At 41.8% G+C, this 19,705-nt stretch overlaps 1 protein-coding gene across 15 annotated transcripts in view; it reads left to right on the top strand.

Moving 5' to 3' along the window:
- Positions 1–19,705, top strand: part of dmd (dystrophin) — a 1,932,045-nt gene that overhangs the window by 1,815,463 nt on the left and 96,877 nt on the right. For 10 of the 15 annotated variants that reach the window (XM_073045659.1, XM_073045653.1, XM_073045656.1 and 7 more), the window contains 2 exons: positions 8,392–8,453; positions 10,960–11,034. In XM_073045659.1, the coding sequence (XP_072901760.1) occupies positions 8,392–8,453; positions 10,960–11,034 (137 nt within the window). Of the gene's footprint in view, positions 1–6,567; positions 7,071–8,391; positions 8,454–10,959; positions 11,035–19,705 lie in introns of those variants that run through there. The other 5 variants (XM_073045662.1, XM_073045664.1, XM_073045666.1 and 2 more) reach the window with 4 other exon arrangements.

Raw genomic sequence — 19,705 nt, 5'->3', positions numbered from 1 at the left:
GTACCTACATGGACCACAACCTTTGGCTGCTCACCTTCCCACTTAAGAATGCTGAGGACTCAAACCCAAATCATCGGTATATACACTTGAAATTTTGTCATAGAGCATGTCTAACACTGAGAATTAGACATCAAATGGGACTGGTTCCTGACCCATATTGTTCATTTTGCCCCCACGGAACCATTGGCTCTTTTATACATGTTATATGGGAATGTCCAGGGGTTTTTAGTTTGTGGGGGAAGATTATCAGTACTCTTACAGAACTAACGGGGGTACAATTACCAATGGACCCCGCTGTACATCTTCTAAATGATGACTCCCACCTTTCCCTTACGGAAAAAAACACGCAAAATCTGGCTGGCAGGCTTGACTGCAGCTAAGCAGATTGTAGTCCAGCGTTGGAAACCCCCTCATGATATTTCAAGTACTCACTGGCTTCGGAGCTTTTTCAACATTTCTTACCTGGAACAATCATCAGCAAGAGTAAATGATGCATGACCAAACACAGTCTTAATGTGCACATATTTGATATCTAACTTAAAAGATGTTCTGTTAAACATGTTGGGTGGTTCCCGCAAAACCCAAAAGGAATTACAAGGCTGATTACTGATAACTCTGTTGGTGATACTTCTCATAACTACTACCTCTGTATGGGGTGTCCAGGGAAGGGTAGCACCTCTGATGACGGGCTTGCCGTGCTCTGCCCAGGGGTAGCTTGTCCACCTTTGGTCCCCACCTGCCAGCCAGTTCTCACCTGTGGCTCCAGGTAACTGTACACAACAGTGCCCACAGCCTGGTACACCACTTTGACAGGTGGGCTAAACCAGGTGATGGTGGCTGCGAGTCTCTATGCCTGGTGAGATAGGGATATGCCTACCCCAGCATGCGAAGCCAGTTCCGATGGACTGGGAGGATAAGATCAATTATAAGATCCAACGGCCAAGAAGGCAGTGCTGCAATGCTTCATGGAGAGTGAAGGGTATGACAAGGCACAGAGGCACAGAAGTCGTCATGGTTACCCACTGCAGCTGAGGAAGTCTCCATTCATGACAATTTGGACCAAAATTCTGAGGCCGAGAGAGTGGAACTGCCCCAGTGCGACAGCTTTTTCAATATAAACTCTTCCCACACGGGTTGGATCATCGTCGAAAATGACAGACAACCAACACACCTCACTACTTTATTTTTGTACTACTTATTTAATTTAACTATTATATTTTTTACTGTAATTCTCAAAAAATTTTATTTTTACGTATTGCAATGTACTGCAAATTTCACGACATATGCTGGTGATATTACACCTGATTCTGTTTCAGTGTTATTAAACATAGCCTAATGTTGAAATAGCAAACACAAGGAAATCTGCAGATGCTGGAAATTAAAACAACAACACACAAAATGCTGGTGGAACACAGCAGGCCAGGCAGCATCTATAGGAGAAGTACTGTCGACGTTTTGGGCCAAGACCCTTCGTCAGGACTAACCGAAAGGAAAGATAGTAAGAGATTTGAAAGTAGTGGGGGGAGGGGGAAATGCGAAGTGATAGGAGAAGACCGGAGGGGGTGGGATGAAGCTAAGAGCTGGAAAGGTGATAGGCGAAAGTGATACAGAGCTGGAGAAGGGAAAGGATCATGGGACGGGAGGCCTCAGGAGAAAGAAAGGAAGGGGGGGAAGCACCAGAGGGAGATGGAGAACAGGCAAACAACTAAATATGTCAGGGATGGGGTAAGAAGGGGAGGAGGGGCATTAACAGAAGTTAGAGAAGTCAATGTTCATGCCATCAGGTTTGAGGCTACCCAGCCAGTATATAAGGTGTTGTTCCTCCAACCTGAGTGTGGCTTCATCTTGACAGTAGAGGAGGCCATGGATAGACATATCAGAAAGGGAATGGGACGTGGAATTAAAATGTGTGGCCACTGGGTGATCCTGCTTTTTCTGGCGGACAGAGCGTAGGTGTTCAGCAAAACAGTCTCCCAGTCTGCGTCGGGTCTCACCAATATATAAAAGGCCACACCGGGAGCACCGGATGCAGTATACCACACCAGCCGACTCACAGGTGAAGTGTCGCCTCACCTGGAAGGACTGTCTGGGGCCCTGAATGGTGGTGAGGGAGGAAGTGTAAGGGAAGGTGTAGCACTTATTCCGTTTACAAGGATAAGTGCCAGGAGGGAGATCGGTGGGAAAGGATGGGGGGAGATGAGTGGACAAGGGAGTCACGTAGTGAGCGATCCCTGCGAAAAGCAGAAAGAGGGGAGGAGGGGAGGATCTCCCAGTGGCCACACATTTTAATTCCACGTCCCATTCCCATTCTGATATGTCTATCCATGGCCTCCTCTACTGTCAAAATGAATCCAAACTCAGGTTGGAGGAACAACACCTTATATACTGGCTGGGCAGCCTCCAACCTGATGCAGCACATTGACTTCTCTAACTTCCGTTAATGCCCCTCCTCCCCGTCTTACCCCATTCCTGACATATTTAGTTGTTTGCCTGTTCTCCATCTCCATCTGGTGCTTCCCCCCCACCTTTCTTTCTTCCGAGGCCTCCCGTCCCATGATCCTTACCCTTCTCTAGCTCTGTATCACTTTCGCCAATCGCCTTTCCAGCTCTTAGCTTCATCCCACCCCCTCTGGTCTCCCTCCACTACTTTCAAATCTCTTAGTATCTTTCCTTTCGGTTAGTCCTGACGATGGGTCTCGGCCCGAAACGTCGACAGTACTTCTCCTATAGATGCTGCCTGGCCTGCTGTGTTCCACCAGCATTTTGTGTGTGCTAATGTTGAAATAGATTTGTCCTGTGTTTTGTGGACAATATGGTGTCACTACAATAATTTGGTGTATTGTATTTGGGACTTTGCTGGTACTAGACTAGCAGATTTTTTATAATTCTCCTATTTTATATTTTAAACACTATTATAATAAACTTCCCAGTAAATCTACTAAGTTTAAAGGGAGTGGCATCCAGGTCATTTTAAAGTAACCTTGGAAAACGGGGCCCCAGCGAGCAACAAATGCTATCTAATGAACCACATGTAAAACCACTGAGATTTCCAAGTTGTTAAAGAGTGGATTGTTGAAGTTTTATTGTATGCAGTTGGGTGGCAGGGTGGAGATACATCCCTACTAAAGGAGGTGTAAGGTGCTCCTTCACTCCACTAGTCTACAGGTTACCCTTGGGCAAGGTGTAGCTCCTGCATAGAAAACCCCTTCCCCCTCAATACGGGTCACATGAGTCCACAGGAGTAGGTGATGGATGGTCGTATGAACAGCTGGTCGCAAGTCCTTGTTTATGCGACCACTGACACCAGGCAGGCAATTTTTGAAGGGTATTGATAATGGCTGGGGTCACCAGTCTTGGAAAGACACTACCTAGAAGATGGCAATGACAAACATTTGAAAAAATGAAAACGTTTGCCAAGAACAATCATGGCTACCATGATTTTCTACGCCATACAACACTGCACATAATGACGATTGCATGCAACAGAGCAATTTTTCATACTATTTGGACAATGCCTATGGAGTAAAAGAACAGTTTGGCTAACATTGCAGCAAGTTCAAGACCACAGATCTTCATCACAATAGTCATTATGCTGCCTGAATCCACAAGTGTACCTCCTCTTCTGTTCTCAGGTATTTTTCCCTGTAGGCATTAGCAAATCAGATTAGTTGAAGATCTGTTCTGTGCAAGAAGGAAACCACAAAGTACCATCTGTACTTTCGGCTGAAAATTATTACAAATAATTCACCCATGCCTCGACACTCAAAAACTAGGCTTTCCCATCTGTTTTGGATGGTGATGTTCTTGGAGGGTCGTCCTCCTATTAATTTAAGTCTCTAATTGTCCACCAGCTTTTTTCGCAACCTGTGATAAGGGTGAAAGGCTATGATTCCATGAGACTTCACAGTCTCTAGAGTCAATATTGATGACTCCCAGGGCTACTCTTTCCTGCTTACATACAGCAAGATGTGGATTCATGTGTGCCTCTTGCCCTCGCCCATGTTAACTGGCAGATCTATCCTGTTAGAAGGTTGAAATGTAGCCACGAAGTTGTGGATATTGGTTGTAAGAAATGATTCTGTGGCGGGCTGTTACTTAGTTAATCAGTGTGAAAGTTCCTTCGATTTAGTGGATGTGAATAACACCTTAGAAGCTCACCAGTCTGAGAACAGTATTAACATGCCATTTGCTAATGCCTCTGTCGAGGTTTCGTGTCTTTATTCTTGTTTTGTGTTAAAGTATCAGTTTTGTTTCAATTAAGTGGTTTAATGGGCAATGTTCAAAAGACAGTAAAAAGTCAACAGCATTGTTGAGTTTGGAAAACCAAAGACAGAATGGAGCAAATCAGCTTGTAATTGAAGTATCTTGAATATATTTTAACGGTCAATTTGCACATTTGATCAAAAGCTGATTTTATTTTGGAGGTCAGGGTGATGGCATCATTTAGAGATTGGAGATGAAAGCAAGAGTGAAAAATCTAAAAACAGTTGGAGAGCTTTTGTTTGGAACCCGTGACCTGAAGTGTTACAGCATAAAGCTTGTGTGAAATCTCACGAGAAACATGGCACTGAATGTATTGGCAAACACGAGGAGATCTGCAGATGCTGGAAATTCAAGCAACACACACAGAATGCTGGAGGAACGCATCAGGCCAGGCAGCATCTATAGGAAGAAGATAGGAAGGGTCTCGGCCCAAAACGTCGATTGTACTTCTTCCTATAGATGCTGCCTGGCATACTGAATGTATTGGATGGTGGGTGTCTTTGATACACATTTCAGAGTGGCAGAGCTTCTTTTTGCTGTATTTGCCAGCTGACACATTTTGGAAATATTTTCTGAGCTTTTCAAGTGTTTCTATTTGGCACAGAGGAGGGTAGTCATAGCACTTGGTAAACGTATTACATGATCTATAACAATGACTGTTGTAATTGGGAGCAGCTTTCAATAGAAAATATCATCAGGTTTGAAGATTAGAGTAAATATATATTATGGATTAAACTATTTTCTACACTTAAGCAGCACAGGTACAAGGAAAGTGGGGCAAGTGATTCTTATTGCCAATGAGACCAAGTCATTGATTCTAAACTAACATGACTTGTCAGGAAATAACATCCGATGATAAATGCTTCTAATTTCTATACTTACTGGATGTTGTGGGATTTTCTCTCCAACTAACTCAGTTTTGCATTTTGTCATATGCCATTGATTTTCATTTGGTTACAAACAATAATGATTCAAAATCACTTCATTGATTTTGGGGCATGCCGAGCAAGTGAGACACTTAAGAAATGCAAACTCTTTCATCGTAGGGAATCACAATATTTCATTGACACAGGTCTGTCATTTACATGTGTGGATAGTATTCATTGGGACTGTGCATGATTAACTGTGAGAAGGTAGTAAATAATACACAGATCAGAGAAACTAATGGTTTAGTTCAGATCATTCATTAGAATCTGACTCACAGAAACATTCTCCAAACTAGTAAAGAGTAAATATCACCTCGGCTCCTTGCTCCTGATCATAGCCAAGTGATGATAGTAACAACTGAGCAAGAGTAAATTTTGGGCCAAGATCTGATAAGCCTTGCTTGTGATGTTTTGCACAGTCAGTATTTTCTTTACTAAAGCACGCAGAATTCTATGTAATTCATAGAATATCACCCAATGTTTTCGAGGAAGATTCTGTGAAAGATCTGTACTATGCAGTTGGTTAGGTACACTCGTAAGGGTTTCAGATGCACAGGCAAATTTGGAGCTCTTGTAACTTTCTGCACTTAACAGAGAAAAATAGACACCGACCTCGAATGTATTCCTTTGTTGCAAATGGGAGCTCTACCTGCCTCTCGAGAATCCACAATATATTATGTATTAACATGCGTCCTGTCCGTTGGTTTTATAAAGGGACAAACTTTTCCAAACCCAAAACTACTGTCAAAAGCAATTTTAAATGAAACCGATTCAGCTCCAGGCTGATTGCCCAGGTCGGACTATTCACCTCGGCCTCCTCGCCCGTCAATCAAAATATAGTCCAAAAACCGTTCTTATTCCAGCATTGTTAAAATAAAAGGTTCAGTCCTATCCTGTGACCAGTTTCATTTTTTAAGGTGGCAACCAGCTGGGAGCTTCGTGTCATTTCCTGTAATTAATCACAGAAGCATTTGAAGATACAAAAACCTAAAGCACAGGCGGAGTAATCATACAATTTATTGGGAACTAGGAGGCACCGGAGGCAGCGAATACCTGGAGAGAGGTTAAATGATGGGGACGCTGCTGAATTCCTTCTCGCCTTGCATTCCTGACATTGCACGATTGTCCGTGGATGTTGGCAGTGCAGTTCGCCAAGTACCCGAGGGAGCTGAGTCGTGCAGACACCACGCTCCCTGCTTTTCCAAAGATCAAATGGCCAGCGAGAAAGTGCAAAGGTTAATGATCTCCGCTGTCAGACCCACTTTTTGTTCGGAAGTCAGATAGTGAGATCGGCAGGAGATGAAAGAAAATGTTCATTGGGGAATCGGGGAGTTTCGGATTGTGTTTTATTTGTAGACCCATGATGGTGAATAATCTTTAATTGTAGACAATTTACTAGATTTGCCTCAGCCAGTGAGTCTTTTTGAAAAGGTTGAACGCTGCCGTGATTGGTGGGGGCGTGTTTGGGCAAAGGTCTAATTTTGCAATTGAGAAGAGTTCACCTGCTGTATACTTCACTCCCGCGGTTCACCAGCATTGTACCCTCTCCTAAATCAGTTATAGCAAACTGGAAACGATGCACAAATAAAAATTGCCCTTTTGTAAGCACGTACAACGTGCCCTGCCCGCCCCGAAACGACCAGATTCACTGTGGAAGCGGAGTTGCCGGTTCATTGGAGGAGGGTTGGAGTCCGGAAGCTCCTCCCCGTCTGATCTCCGATGCTCCCTCCCCATGTGTGATCAGCACCGCAGGAGTTCTTGAGCTGTGCGGTTTTTTTTTGCCACTTGTGTGGTGTGTGTACTCCGGTCCTTATTTACTGACGGTGAGATCTGTGGCGCTGGAACTAACTGCTTCAGCAGCATGAGGGAACAGCTGAAAGGGTAGGTGGAGGGGAAACCCATTCATCACCGTAACTCGCGCGATCGCAGCAACTTGGATCCGGAGCCAGTCGCTGCTTTGATTCTTCGTTTAAACAGCGACTTGCGCGGTTGACGGTGCGACCGCTTCCCCACCTCGGCTGGGAGAGGAACAGACAATGGGATGGTTGCGTTGCAACGGGCAACAGTACAGGTGCCGCAAATTGAATAACCCCTGATTGGGCTGGCAGTTGCAGAGGGGCTGGGTTCGGCTTCCACCGGGAGCCGGAGCCTGATACAATGACAGGTGAGAGCGCTTTGCGACCGGGGCTTTGGAATGGACGAGGAATTGTTGAATGTTCCGGCCTTGGACTGAAAGGGCAACAAAGAAGTTCTTGAACTCAGGACAGAACAGCAAGTGGGAACTGATTCAATGGAGCTGGGCGTGGGGCACAAGGACTCGGCCTGATTTTGAAGCAGTTTTATATCCCTGAAAACCACAGGAGTATAATTAACTGAACTTTGAATAAGATAAAGTATTAGGTCTCGTTTGCTGTTTGCGCGTTCCATTGCTAACAGAGGTGTAAATTATTTCAGTTTAAATCTCTCCATGAAGTCCTTTCTTTGATTTTTCAACAGCAGTTTTATCGCTGATGAACTCCGGTCACAACCCACTAACCCGTCCATTGCTCTTTAGCTTCTACCCTTCTGTGTTTTGTGTTTTCAAGTAGATATGTAAGCCCAAAGAAGTGCTGAGCAGGCAGATCTGTAGTACAATGACTTCATCCAAGTGCTTCCCCCCACCCCCACCTTCAATTCACGAATAAAAACAACTCTGACAAATGATAGGGAACAGTACAAAAGGGGGGAAAAAAGTATTGCCGGGAGCCAGTCTTTGATTCCCCCCGCCCCCTCCGGTGTATTTTGCCTCGCCCTGGTTTATTTGCGTGTGTAAATTGATGGCCATATCCTCGTAAGGCTGAGGGGGAAAAAGAAACTGCAATATTTGTTTAGGTCAAGGCAAATACCTGCAGCCTTCATGCAGTCTGCATACAAAGTAAGACTGGGCCAGTAATCGAGATAGAAGCATGCTTTATTTGTATTTTCAGTCATCTACTTGCTCGGTGAACTTATCTTGAATGCGCTTTGTGTGCTAAAGGGAACAAGGTGCATTGCTCTCACTACATCCCTCCTTGCTGAGAATCGTTAATCACCAGTCAAGCAATGAAAGGGTCAAGCAGAAGAAATATTTGAAGATTTGGCTCATTATGCGAGGGCACTGCTTTTATCTGTTCAGGTTCAGCTAATTCCTATTCTCTCCCCACCCCTTTCCTGTCTCTTTCAGTCACCAAACCCAGACCACCTGCTGGGATCACCCCAAGATGACGGAGCTTTACCAGTCGCTAGGTAAGAAAGCCCTTGAACGCACTCTCTTTCGTGTTTGAATAATGTGCCGCTAGCAATTTACTTGCCTCATTAAGAAGAGGAAGCGTTTGGGGAAAGAGACTGAATGTATTTGGAGACACGCCATGATTTCAGCTGCTTAGCTGTTAAGAGGTTAGCTGAAAGGATGAAATAATTTTCAGAAAATATCATTGCGATGGAGATAAAGTGTTCTAAATTTCTGCAGGAACCTTTGCTACCATATATTTAAGGAGTGTAATTAAAAGTTTATTTTGTCAGGCATATTTAGTAGTTGCTACCAAAGGGTTTCTTATAAAAGTCAAAGCAAAGCAGTATTTTGCACTTTCCATTGGAGTGCAGTAGACATGGGGTCAATTATTCACAACACAGATTTTTGGATTTCTTTATATTTTATTTGAACCCAGGCAATTATTTCTATGGGACTTCATTCACTGGCAGCATTGTAGAAAATCCTTATTCATGTCCCACGTGTCGCTGCATGTTTAACTGGAAAAGTGTGTGTGTCTACTCCAGATGGTTGGTTAGAATATTTATCTATTGATATTTTTCTCTATTTTGTATTGATAATTATTGATCACTTATCTGTTCTCATTTGCCATTGGTTCATTTTGATGCCTACCTGTTAACTTAAGACAGTGAGGAGAGCCAATATCATACAAGAATGGTCACTGTAAACCAAAATATGATATATTGTACAGTCCTGTAAATCATTCTGTTCTGATAGAATTTGTTGTTGTCAAAGATTAAATGTGACTTTTGTGGAATTAGATTTGGAGGTTATGCTGTGGTTCAAAAAATATTTTGGAGCCTTGTTTATCAGAATACAGGAGAATCCTTATGGAAAATTAGAACAAGTAGATAAGAGGTCTCAAAATTTGAAATGTACAATATTCTGGAACCGGGAAATCAAACTCAGTTGAGTGCTGTGATCCCTCATTATTCAGAATGAAAAGAGAAAGTGTGAGTGAAAATATCAACATCAATGGCCTGTGCGATAAATCTTTTGCAAAAGTCTCTTTCATATAAATATTGTCGCAGATATTATAGAAATTCCATTATAGTACTTGAGTATTCTAAGCCTTGCAGAGGATCTCGCCTCATAAGCATCATCAAACACAAGCATATTCTCATGCTATTCGTTTTTATCTCTGGTTAATTGGTCAGTAACAAGTCAACAGTGCATTATTATCCATATGTAATCATCAGCACGATGAAGTGTGATCTCAAAATGTTTCATCTCATGAGATAATAAAAAGTAAAATTGAAATAATATAAATTCTTTCTAATTTTAATTCAAGTCACATCAGGAGTTTACTTGAATATTGCTAAAATATCCTTGTCATTAGGGAACAAAGTTTCATTATCAACAGCAGGTGGATGATTTTTCACTTTCACCCATTAATGCCTCAAGACTAGAATAATTGGAAGGCATGATTTTAACTGGTTGCAATGCCATGTGCTTAATTTTATAGAGCCAGTTCTATTCCAATAAATGACATACATTCATTGCTTTATGTGACCTTATAAATATTTAATTTGGTTTGATCTACTCCATTTTAATTGTTTATAAGTTGAAATAAATTTGCACAGACTAACTACCAGCTGCAAAGGCAAGCTACTAATTGCATATCTTGCAAATTACTTCTGTTAGAGTGAAATATATTTCTCTTCAATGAATTAGGCATTTAAGGTTTAAAAAGTAAAAGATCTTGGATTCGGCAAGTACTCGTATCACATTCATGTGATGAATTGCATTTTATATTTCAAAGTGAGCAGTTGCTTCTCAGTGTTCCCAGTTCTCAAGTTAATATGGAAATGGTACGGGGTGTGAGTGATCTATTATTGTTATGAACAAAAATTCTGGGAGCGGCTAAAGTTTAAATTCTATTTGACACATATAAAAAAATTAACCTTCCAGTGATTGCAATAGTAATTCTGTACTGAAGATTTTGTCACAGAGCTCCTGTGCACTTCCACAGAGGAAGAGGGTGGCTAAAGGCACTTCAATCTCTTTACAAACTTGAATGTACATAGTTAATGACATCCTTCATCATTTAAGGTCAACAGCACTTTTTGAAATCAATACCAGCAATCATTAAGTAAAATTTGAGTTAGTGTCTAACTTTCATTTGGCCTAGGTGTAATTCTACTGAAATTCTTAAATTAAGATAATCAGTGCTATTGTGAAAGACCTTCAACAATATGTTACATTTATTTCTCCACTATTTTACTGAAGCTGGCAATTGATTTATTGACCCAACAGGAAAGAGTATAAGATAAATGGATTAACTGGTACAGGTTGAAATCCACTGGCATGATTTCAAGCCTGTCTTTAATGTACGTTACATTATACAGCTTTCATAGGCTGGTGGTTTGTAATAACAAGGTAGCATCCAAATAGCGATGCAGATGTTGTGGCTTGCGATATTTATATTGGGAAGTAGCATAGTGATGTGTTTCCTATTCATGTATTGTTCTTTCTCTGCAGCTGATCTGAATAATGTCAGGTTCTCTGCGTATAGAACTGCCATGAAGCTACGAAGACTTCAGAAAGCTCTTTGCTGTAAGTGCAGCTTTAATTTCTTTTCTTTTGCCTTTCATGCAAACTGCGGAACTTGAGGGATTAAATGGACATCCTCTATTCCACTGCTTCTAAAAAAATGGTTGACAACTCGTGATCTAAAACCCATCCATTTGCTTCTTCACCACGTTGCTTTATTCTGTTGGTCGGCAGAAATCTGTTAATCTCCGACACATTGGGGAGACGTATCCAATTTCTGCAACTCCTTGAAAATATATCCATAATCCAAACAGGCATATGACATTTGAGGATAAATTGTCTTTGTTTAAAATACTCATTTTAAATCTTCATGTTTTAAGTGTGTCCTAGATTTGCTCCTTGAATACTCCACGCCAGTGTTTAATCTATGTCCCTCTGAGATGATACAATCAACAGAAAGTATTAGATATACCTGCTGTTATAGTTCTCTTTAATATCTGTTTTTGCATAAGTGACATTTTCATCTACCTTTTATGTTATAGAGCCATAGTTTAACCCCTGCAGGGTATTATTCAAATAAATATATCTTGCACTCCATGCAACTATGTACCTCCCTCAACTATAAAAACATAGAAAATTTACAGCACAATACAGGCTCCTTGGCCCATAAATTTGTGCCAAACATGTCCTTAACCTTAGAAATTACCTAGGGTTACCCATAGCCCTCTATTTTTCTGAGCTTGATATACCTGTCCAGGAGTCTCTTAAAAGACTCCACCTCTGCCTCCACCACCGTTGCCGGCATGTTGCCAGAACTGATCACTATTCCAGGTACAGCCAAGCCAGAGCTTTGTATTGATGTGAACTGATTTCTCATTCACTATTTTTGCAATTCAGCAGACTGTGTAATGATACATTTCCACAACAAAAAGCTTTTTATGTGGCCAGGTGATTAATGTGACTCGGCCCTCTTACAAAATCATGCTCGTTATGGTGGGGGAAGGGAAGGTATTACCGAATTGAGTAAATTAACATGCTGAAGACTCACTCCACGTCTGATTTCAGACAAATTAAGATTTCATAATCAATAAATAGGAAGTGTTGAAGAGATGAGATATGGGCAGGCCCATTGTAATTTAAAGTGCTGTAAGATTTCTCCTGTCAAATATTTGTGCTCATTTTAATACATTTTCTAGTTAATTACAGCCAATAAAGCTGCATGATACCTTTTTATTTTTAAAAAAATATCTTTTTTTGCCAGATGTTAAAGGTTATTCTGCTACTGTTATGCTTGCTGCATCTTTGAGTACAATTCTGATCATTGCTAATCACACTAAGGTTTATACTAAGAGTGATAGCCACCGTTGTAAGTTATATCATGGCTATTTGTAGAATGGTGACTGGACGGAGGAGTTAGAATCTTGAATACACAGGGATAGAGTTCAGTTTAGCAAATTGATGGAAGCCTCATGTTCTGCAGTAATCAATGAGTTATAATTACAAGAACACAGTAGCAATCCTTCTCACAGATATCAAACATCAAATTTGATTTTTGAGAGTGTCATCTGTTCAGTCCTCGAGAGGTGGAGATTCTTTTGTTTGCTCATCACTTTCTGGACACAAGCTGCTTTTTTGTCACTTCCTACATGAATTCATTTTTGTAGGTTAGATTTGAAGCACATGGTGGAAGGTGACACATCTCCATCCTTTCCTTATTTGCCCTTGCAATATCTGTTAACAAGTAAGAATTGTGGTTATTAATACTGAAGTGAGCTGCCATCTCGGGTGATTTTTGAGAGAGTGTTTATCTCGTTGCTTAGCTATGTATGTATGTGACGTGAGGGTAGTTGAATGAAAAGATAACTCGTCTTCAGAAACGCCACCTGTAGGCTGGAGACGTGTCTGAGCTACATAGACAATAATGTCCGCTTCCGACCTGCTCAATGTCGATCGCCAAGACCTGGAAGTCAGGTTAGAATGTGGCTTACTCATCACATCTTCATGATGCTTGAGAGAAACCATAATTAGCATTGCTTCAGTGCGAGTCCGCGCTGGAGCTGAATTGTTAAGAATGAGAGTGGCTTATGCTAAGCTTAGAGTTGCGATGTAAATGGAGAAGGATCATACAGACGTGGAGATGTACACTCCTTGAGCATTAAGTATGCTCTAGGAGGAGTATGAAGCTGAGGCAAAGCTAGGTGAAGTAGCATCTGATTTAGATGGTGGTGAGGCTATAATTGAAATCAGTCATGCTTTGCTGTCACAACAGCCAGTGCGTTTTACTAAAGAATATGTTCAAACACATTTTGGCTACAAAAGGCGGTGCTCCAGCTTTACAAGGAGCTGCCCACACCATACAGCCAGCATGCTTTTCAGATAATCCAGGTATTGACATTCGAGGCTTATGGCAGCAACGACCCACAACCCCCCTTCTGCAGTTTCAAGACAGCAAAGGCGTTGCTACTGAAGCCAATCCCATCTGCACAGACGTGGACAGTCTGAACTTTCACGCATCCCAGGACATGCATTAAGCTATCCTGTCTCATTCAGAAGCTGAAGGTGCATTAGATTTAGCTTGGTATCTGGCTCATTGAGACCCATTCACCTCAGGACTAAAAGTGTTCAGTGACCAATCTGCCGGTTGTCTGTCCTGCAAGTCAAGCTTTTGCTCAAACCTAGTGGAAAAACAAGACCTTCTCTTTAAGTTGCCTGCTGGGGAGTCACTGCAATATGCAAGAAGGGTTAGAGCAGTTCACATCGATACTCCATTTGGAGGTTTACAAGTGCCGTGGCAGAGGCTGGACAAATGCTATAGCTCTCTGGTGGCAAATGAGGAATCTCTTTCTTCAGTAGACTCTAATTTTGCAAAGCTTTTGCACAAAGAACGGAAGCTGCAGGAGCCTGCAGATCCTTTTTTGGAACAACAAGTTGCAAAAACAAAATGATTATCTATTTAGGCTAAGTTTCTTGGACACAGCAAGATAAATACTCACTAGAGAAACTACCAAACAATATCAAAGAACAATGGATAACTTTAGGGTTCAAGTATAAAACAGAAGCCTCCTGTCCCCTCTCTGCCATTTTCATTCTTTGTGGAATTCATCTGCCACCACGTAGAAATGCAAAATGACCCCGGTTTTATGCTCTTAAATTCTGTTGGCATGTCATTCAAAGAGAGACCTGCAGCAAAAGCATGGAAAACCAAAACCCCTATCACAGTCAACAAGACTGAGGTAGTACACTCTATTGTGTACTCCGATAGACGATTTCCTGTCGATAAGAAACCTCATCCCTTAAGGAAATGCAGAGAATTCAGAGAATGTTTTCTGACATTCTCTAGGCATGGCTTAGAAGATAGCACCTTTGGGTGCAGCTCTGTGAATGACCGATTCCAGGCTGGTGTTGCAGACTGAGGCGCTGTGGGAGATGGAACTTCAGGATTTCACTGTAGCAGATGTATGGACAGAGATCTCTGTATTTGAGCAGTTGCACACTTTTCCCTCAATGGGGAGAGTTTACTGCCTATTCTCAGGTCGGGGATCTCGGGGTGGGGGTGAAGCCATGCAGTGGTCTGTAACACCATAACAGTGACTGTTCATCACCCCTTCTGCTGTGTCATTGGGTGATCTCTCTGTGGCTTGTTAGTGGGAGAGAGCCTGTCGGGTAAACAACCGTTTTTTGTTGACTGCAGATCATAATCTCTTTGCTTTGCTGTTGCTGGGTGGGTGGTGAGCGCTGATGATTTTTTGCTGAAATGGGTGAAGCGGGTGGTTGATGTTTGCTGGGAGGAGGGGCTTTGGAGTTCTGGAGTTTTTCTGTCATTCATTCTTTTGGGGTTTTTGTGTTTTTCATGGATGTGTGCAAAGACAGGTATTTCAGGTTGTATATATTCTCTGATAATAAATGGAACCATTTGAAAACCACTGTAGACCGGAGACACTTTCTAAAAGAGAATGCAATGTTTCGAATATTGTGTTTCAGCAGCACGTCAAACAAGACTGTAAAGCCATCATACACTGGACTGAGTGTAACAGTGACCAGCACATAGCGGCACTTCATTCAGGGCCAGCACCATAGGCTATTACTGGTTCTCGCACACCCACAGGAGAGCACAGTGGGGAGCCAGTTGAGCATCCATCACATGCAGCTACTAGCTTATGCACAGATGTAGGCAGTAAAGGTTTCCAAGGCAAATGTCATATTGGATGATCAGAGCAATGTCCTTGTCAAAATCAGCATTCTTTGACATATTCAGTATTCAAAGTTCTATTTCTCCATACACTCAAGACACTTTCTGGAACTTCAGAAGTTACCAGAGGAAGAGCTGTCAATTAGAAGGGAGGTCCTCTTACCCTTGCTAACCTCATTGAATGCGACCATATTCCCAACAACAGGGATGAAATACCAACTCCTAAGCTACATGAGGGCATTCACATCTTAAGGCCATACCTGACAAGGTTCCCCCCACTTGACTGTTCTGCTGAGATTCTCATGTTGCTTGGCAGAGGCACCATCTGTGCACATTAGGTACATGAGAAGCACAGTAGTCGGCAAAATGCATCTTGTGCCCAATAACTGGACCTGAGCAAGTCATAGTTTTTGAAGTCTGCCCTGATAGTATTTATCAGCCGACTGTCAGCACATTAGTCTTAAATGTCCTAGAGAATGGGTGCCCAAGTCATTTCAGATCCTGTGAGAGTAGAATCTGTATGAAAGAGAAGGTTGTAGGTAAGTAAAGCAAGTATCTGACATACTTAACTCTGCTCAACCAGAATTAGACACTCTGGCCTTCCATAACTTGGAAGGTGACTATAAATTAGCACTTTCCATGGAAGATAAGGGCTTCCTTTGAATCATCAACAAAGTTTAGTAAAGATGAGCCAAACAGTTGGGTAACTCCCCTTACTTTCCAATCTCTAACAACCCTTAGCAAACAAACTCAAGTCCCACGGTTGCACATTGAGAAGGAAACCAGAAGTAAAAGATCAATACTTGGAGATCATGGAGAGACTGTTAGGAAAAATTATGCTGAGCTAGCTCTTCCACCAGATTCCAACAGAGAAAACTGGTATTTGCCCGACTTTGGTGTTTATCACCCTCAGAAACCTGCACAAATATGAATTGTCTTTGATTAAAGTGCACAGTGTGTGATGGACACTCACTCGGTTGTTTGCCATCCTATGCTTTCTAAACACAAGCAGCTGCCACTTGTAAGATCACAAACAATTGTAAGTAAACTTCCAACTAACAGTTGTTCGACTTCTGGCCGTGAATGGAAGTCAGTCTTGTTCTTAACACGTAAATGGCAAGCAGTAATCAGCTTGAAGTTAAACACAGCTCTGCAAACAAGCTTTGTTTATAGCACACATGCTCTGTGAGAACTAAGGTGCTAGCTTACTCCTGCTTCATTACTGCTTGAAAGAGGTAGTGTGAGAATGAATTTAATTTGGGTTATTTCAAACAGACAAGCTGACTCTTAATTGCTTAGTTCAAGAAAGCTTGCAGAGCAGTTGGATAATATTTAGCATTTTAAATAACTGTCTTTAAAGTTGGTAGGTTTATGTAATCAAGGAAGCTGACTTTACAGCATTAATTGTGACCTGTGAACATTAAACCAAGATTATGTTCACAATGTAGCAGTGTGCTACACGCAGCGCTAAAATAATGACACGGAGTCAGTAAACTGCAATCAAAGATAATTTTATTCTAACTTCACAGCCTTGCTTTAAAGCCTCCCTCATCCCGCCCTCCCCGGGCGCGGATGCTCTAAGGGACACGTACTCACAAACCCCCGCAGGCTTTTTGCCTTTGTTACGGACCTGGCCTTTGTGCCTGCGCGCTGGCTATTTGTGAGCCGGTTCGAGTGCGCTAGGAAGTGGGTCGCCACAACAAGATCCTTTTAGACAGTTTGTGTTAAAATGATAATTGAGGTAATATCATATGCATATGAAATTACCTAAGTGGAGAAAAGGGTATAAATGTAGAGTGGGCCTATCAGGGATGGGGTAAAGGTCATGAAGAAATATGGGGTGAGCTTTGTCCAGCTTCGATTCCTATGACACATGACTTTTTCATTTGCAAACTGTTTGTATGTCCTTCTTAGTTTATAGGAATTGGAGCTGTGTTTTGGAAATTCTTTGTGTGTTGTCCTTTTTGCTTTGTGTTTTGGAAATTGTATTGTTTGGATTTAAGCATGTATCACTGAAAATGAATGAATTATGTTTTTAAATTACTTTGTTAGCTGGAGGTATCTTCCCCTTGGTAGGCAGAGGGAACCCACTGCTCGAACAGTGGGTACTGGCTGCTAAACACGCTGTGGAGAATAAACAGGGAATTGAACTAGGTTTCGAAGATTGGGTAGTTACAGCATAATCTCCCTTTAGTGAGAGGGCTCGTGGCTCTTTATATCCGAAAGAGCTTAAGCTCTAGAATTTTAGAATTACACAGTCAGCAAATCCAATACTATCACGTTTAAAGGCATATCGCTGAACAACATGCTTTCATGGGCTCCACATTGCAATAAGAGTCTGCTGAAGGTCCTTGTCCTCGTGCACTTTAGAACTGAGTCTGTTCTAAACTGAGTGATGCAAACATTGAACAAATCAGAATCAGACTTTAATCGCCAAGTACCTATGCACATACAAGGAATTTACTTCCGACAGATGTTGTCTCTCTGCTCATAACAATAATAATGATAAATATAAATGAAAATATAGATTATACATACAGGTAGTGCAATCCAAGTAATAGTTAGCCGACAGTTAACCGGCAGTTAACTGTTCAGCAAAGTGACCGCAGTAGGAAAAAAACTTCTCCAATGCCTATTAGTCTTAGTCTGGAGGGATCTGAAGCGCCTACCAGACAGAAGCAGATCAAACAGTCCGTGCGCAGGATGGGAGGAGTCCTGTTCCACAGATTCCTAATAAGAGAGGATCATTGCCTTTATCTTGATTTGTGTGGTTTCATGACCACCAGTTGGACAATGAGATTCTGGAGTACTACATGAGAGTTCGTGTAATTCTCGCTCACCATCTGTGGCAATCTGTATGTCCTTAAGAGGACAGCTAGTGCGATGGAGGGAAGGAATTCAGTACTGAAACACAGAGGTATGCAGAAAGACTTTTCTAGTGCAGAAGAAGTCATCCTCGTGCTGAAAGCAGCTCAAGGCATGTTGGCGCAGTCTAATATCAGACTACGTAAGATCACATCCAACAGTCTTGCAGCATTTCCCATCTGAAGATCTGGTGAGAGGTCTGCAGGATCTTGATTTTTGGACAGGAACTCCTTCCTATGCAGTGCAGTCTGCGCCTTGGATGGAACTTCTTCCCAATCCTCTTACTTCCAGGTTGCTGATACAGAAATACCTTTTGAGTGTCATGGCATGCTATCAACTGTCAATAGCCTTTGCAATGGTTGACACATTTGTAAGCAACATTTCAGTACAGAGCAAATGAATATTGAGAGTATTTCTTTATGAAGGGGCATTGTTAGGAACCTGCCGCACTTCATTAATGATGAACAGGTTCAGTTGAGGGTTAGAGAATAGGAATTGCAGCACAGTCACTTTATTTACAATGCCCCGAGGTTTATGAAGCAACGGTTTTGAAGCTAGCAGATTGCTACTACTCAAATCATCAAGGAAAGCATCCATGTTCTTTGTGACTGCTGGAGCTTCAAGCTCTTAGCAAGTAGGTTTAAAATAATCATGTTTTTTTTAAACAGTCAATTTTCCTACAAAGATATCACATGTCAGTTTGGACTGGTTGTATTTTCAAATATTTGTCTTTACCAAAGTTGGCCCATTTAGACTGAACCTTTCTCTCTAATTAATCTAGTCAAAGAAATCAATTAATTATCATTGATTATGATTCTCCAGGGGGTTTCCACAATCACTTGTCCATGATCTATTTTTACATTTCCAGTTCCATAATGAATTGATGATCGAAGAACCGTGCCCCTCAGTCCCTGAAGGGAACTACCGTAACAAAAGTCTTGCCGACTACCAACATCCACCAAGACGAGCAGCTTCATATGGTTAAATCTGTTTTGGCTGCAATTTAATGTAGTTGACTTTTTTAGAAAAGGTTTATATTGGTGACACACTAACTATGAATAAGAGCTTCACTCGAAGCAGATTGCTGCTAATTTGTAGCTATTAAAGAAACCTAGAATAACCAATACTTTGGCAACAATGTACCCATCGGGATGACTCCTTTTCAAAGCAACACACACAAAATGCTGGTGGAATGCAGCAGGCCAAGCAGCATCTATAGGAAGAAGTACAGTCGGCGTCTCGGCCCGAAACATCAACTGTACTTCTTCCTGTAGATGCTGCCTGGCCTGCTGCGTTCCACCAGCATTTTGTGTGTGGTACTTGAATTTCCAGCATCTGCAGATTTCCTCGTGTTTCCTTTTCAAAGCCTTGGTTTTGATTCATTTGTATTGGACAAACATGAACTGTTTAGTTACAGTGTGCAATATGCACCAGCACAGGAAGTCTTGTAGCAACATCAAGAAACATGAAAATTAAAGCAGGATTAGGCTGTCTGGTCCCTCTAGCCCAGTGGTTCCCAACGTGGGGCAATTTGATTTTTAAGGGGGGCAATTCGAGAATGGGTTATTTCCAGTGAATTTTTTCTAGTAAGTCTGTGTGAGTATGAGTGTGTGTGCCAGTTAATACATATGTGTATATACAGTATGCATACATAAAAATACTTGTGTGTATGTACATGTG

The sequence above is a fragment of the Hemitrygon akajei genome, chromosome 5, assembly GCF_048418815.1.
Source record: "Hemitrygon akajei chromosome 5, sHemAka1.3, whole genome shotgun sequence".
In the NCBI taxonomy this organism is placed as follows: Eukaryota; Metazoa; Chordata; class Chondrichthyes; order Myliobatiformes; family Dasyatidae; genus Hemitrygon; species Hemitrygon akajei.
This window is presented reverse-complemented; position numbering and strand designations above follow the sequence as displayed.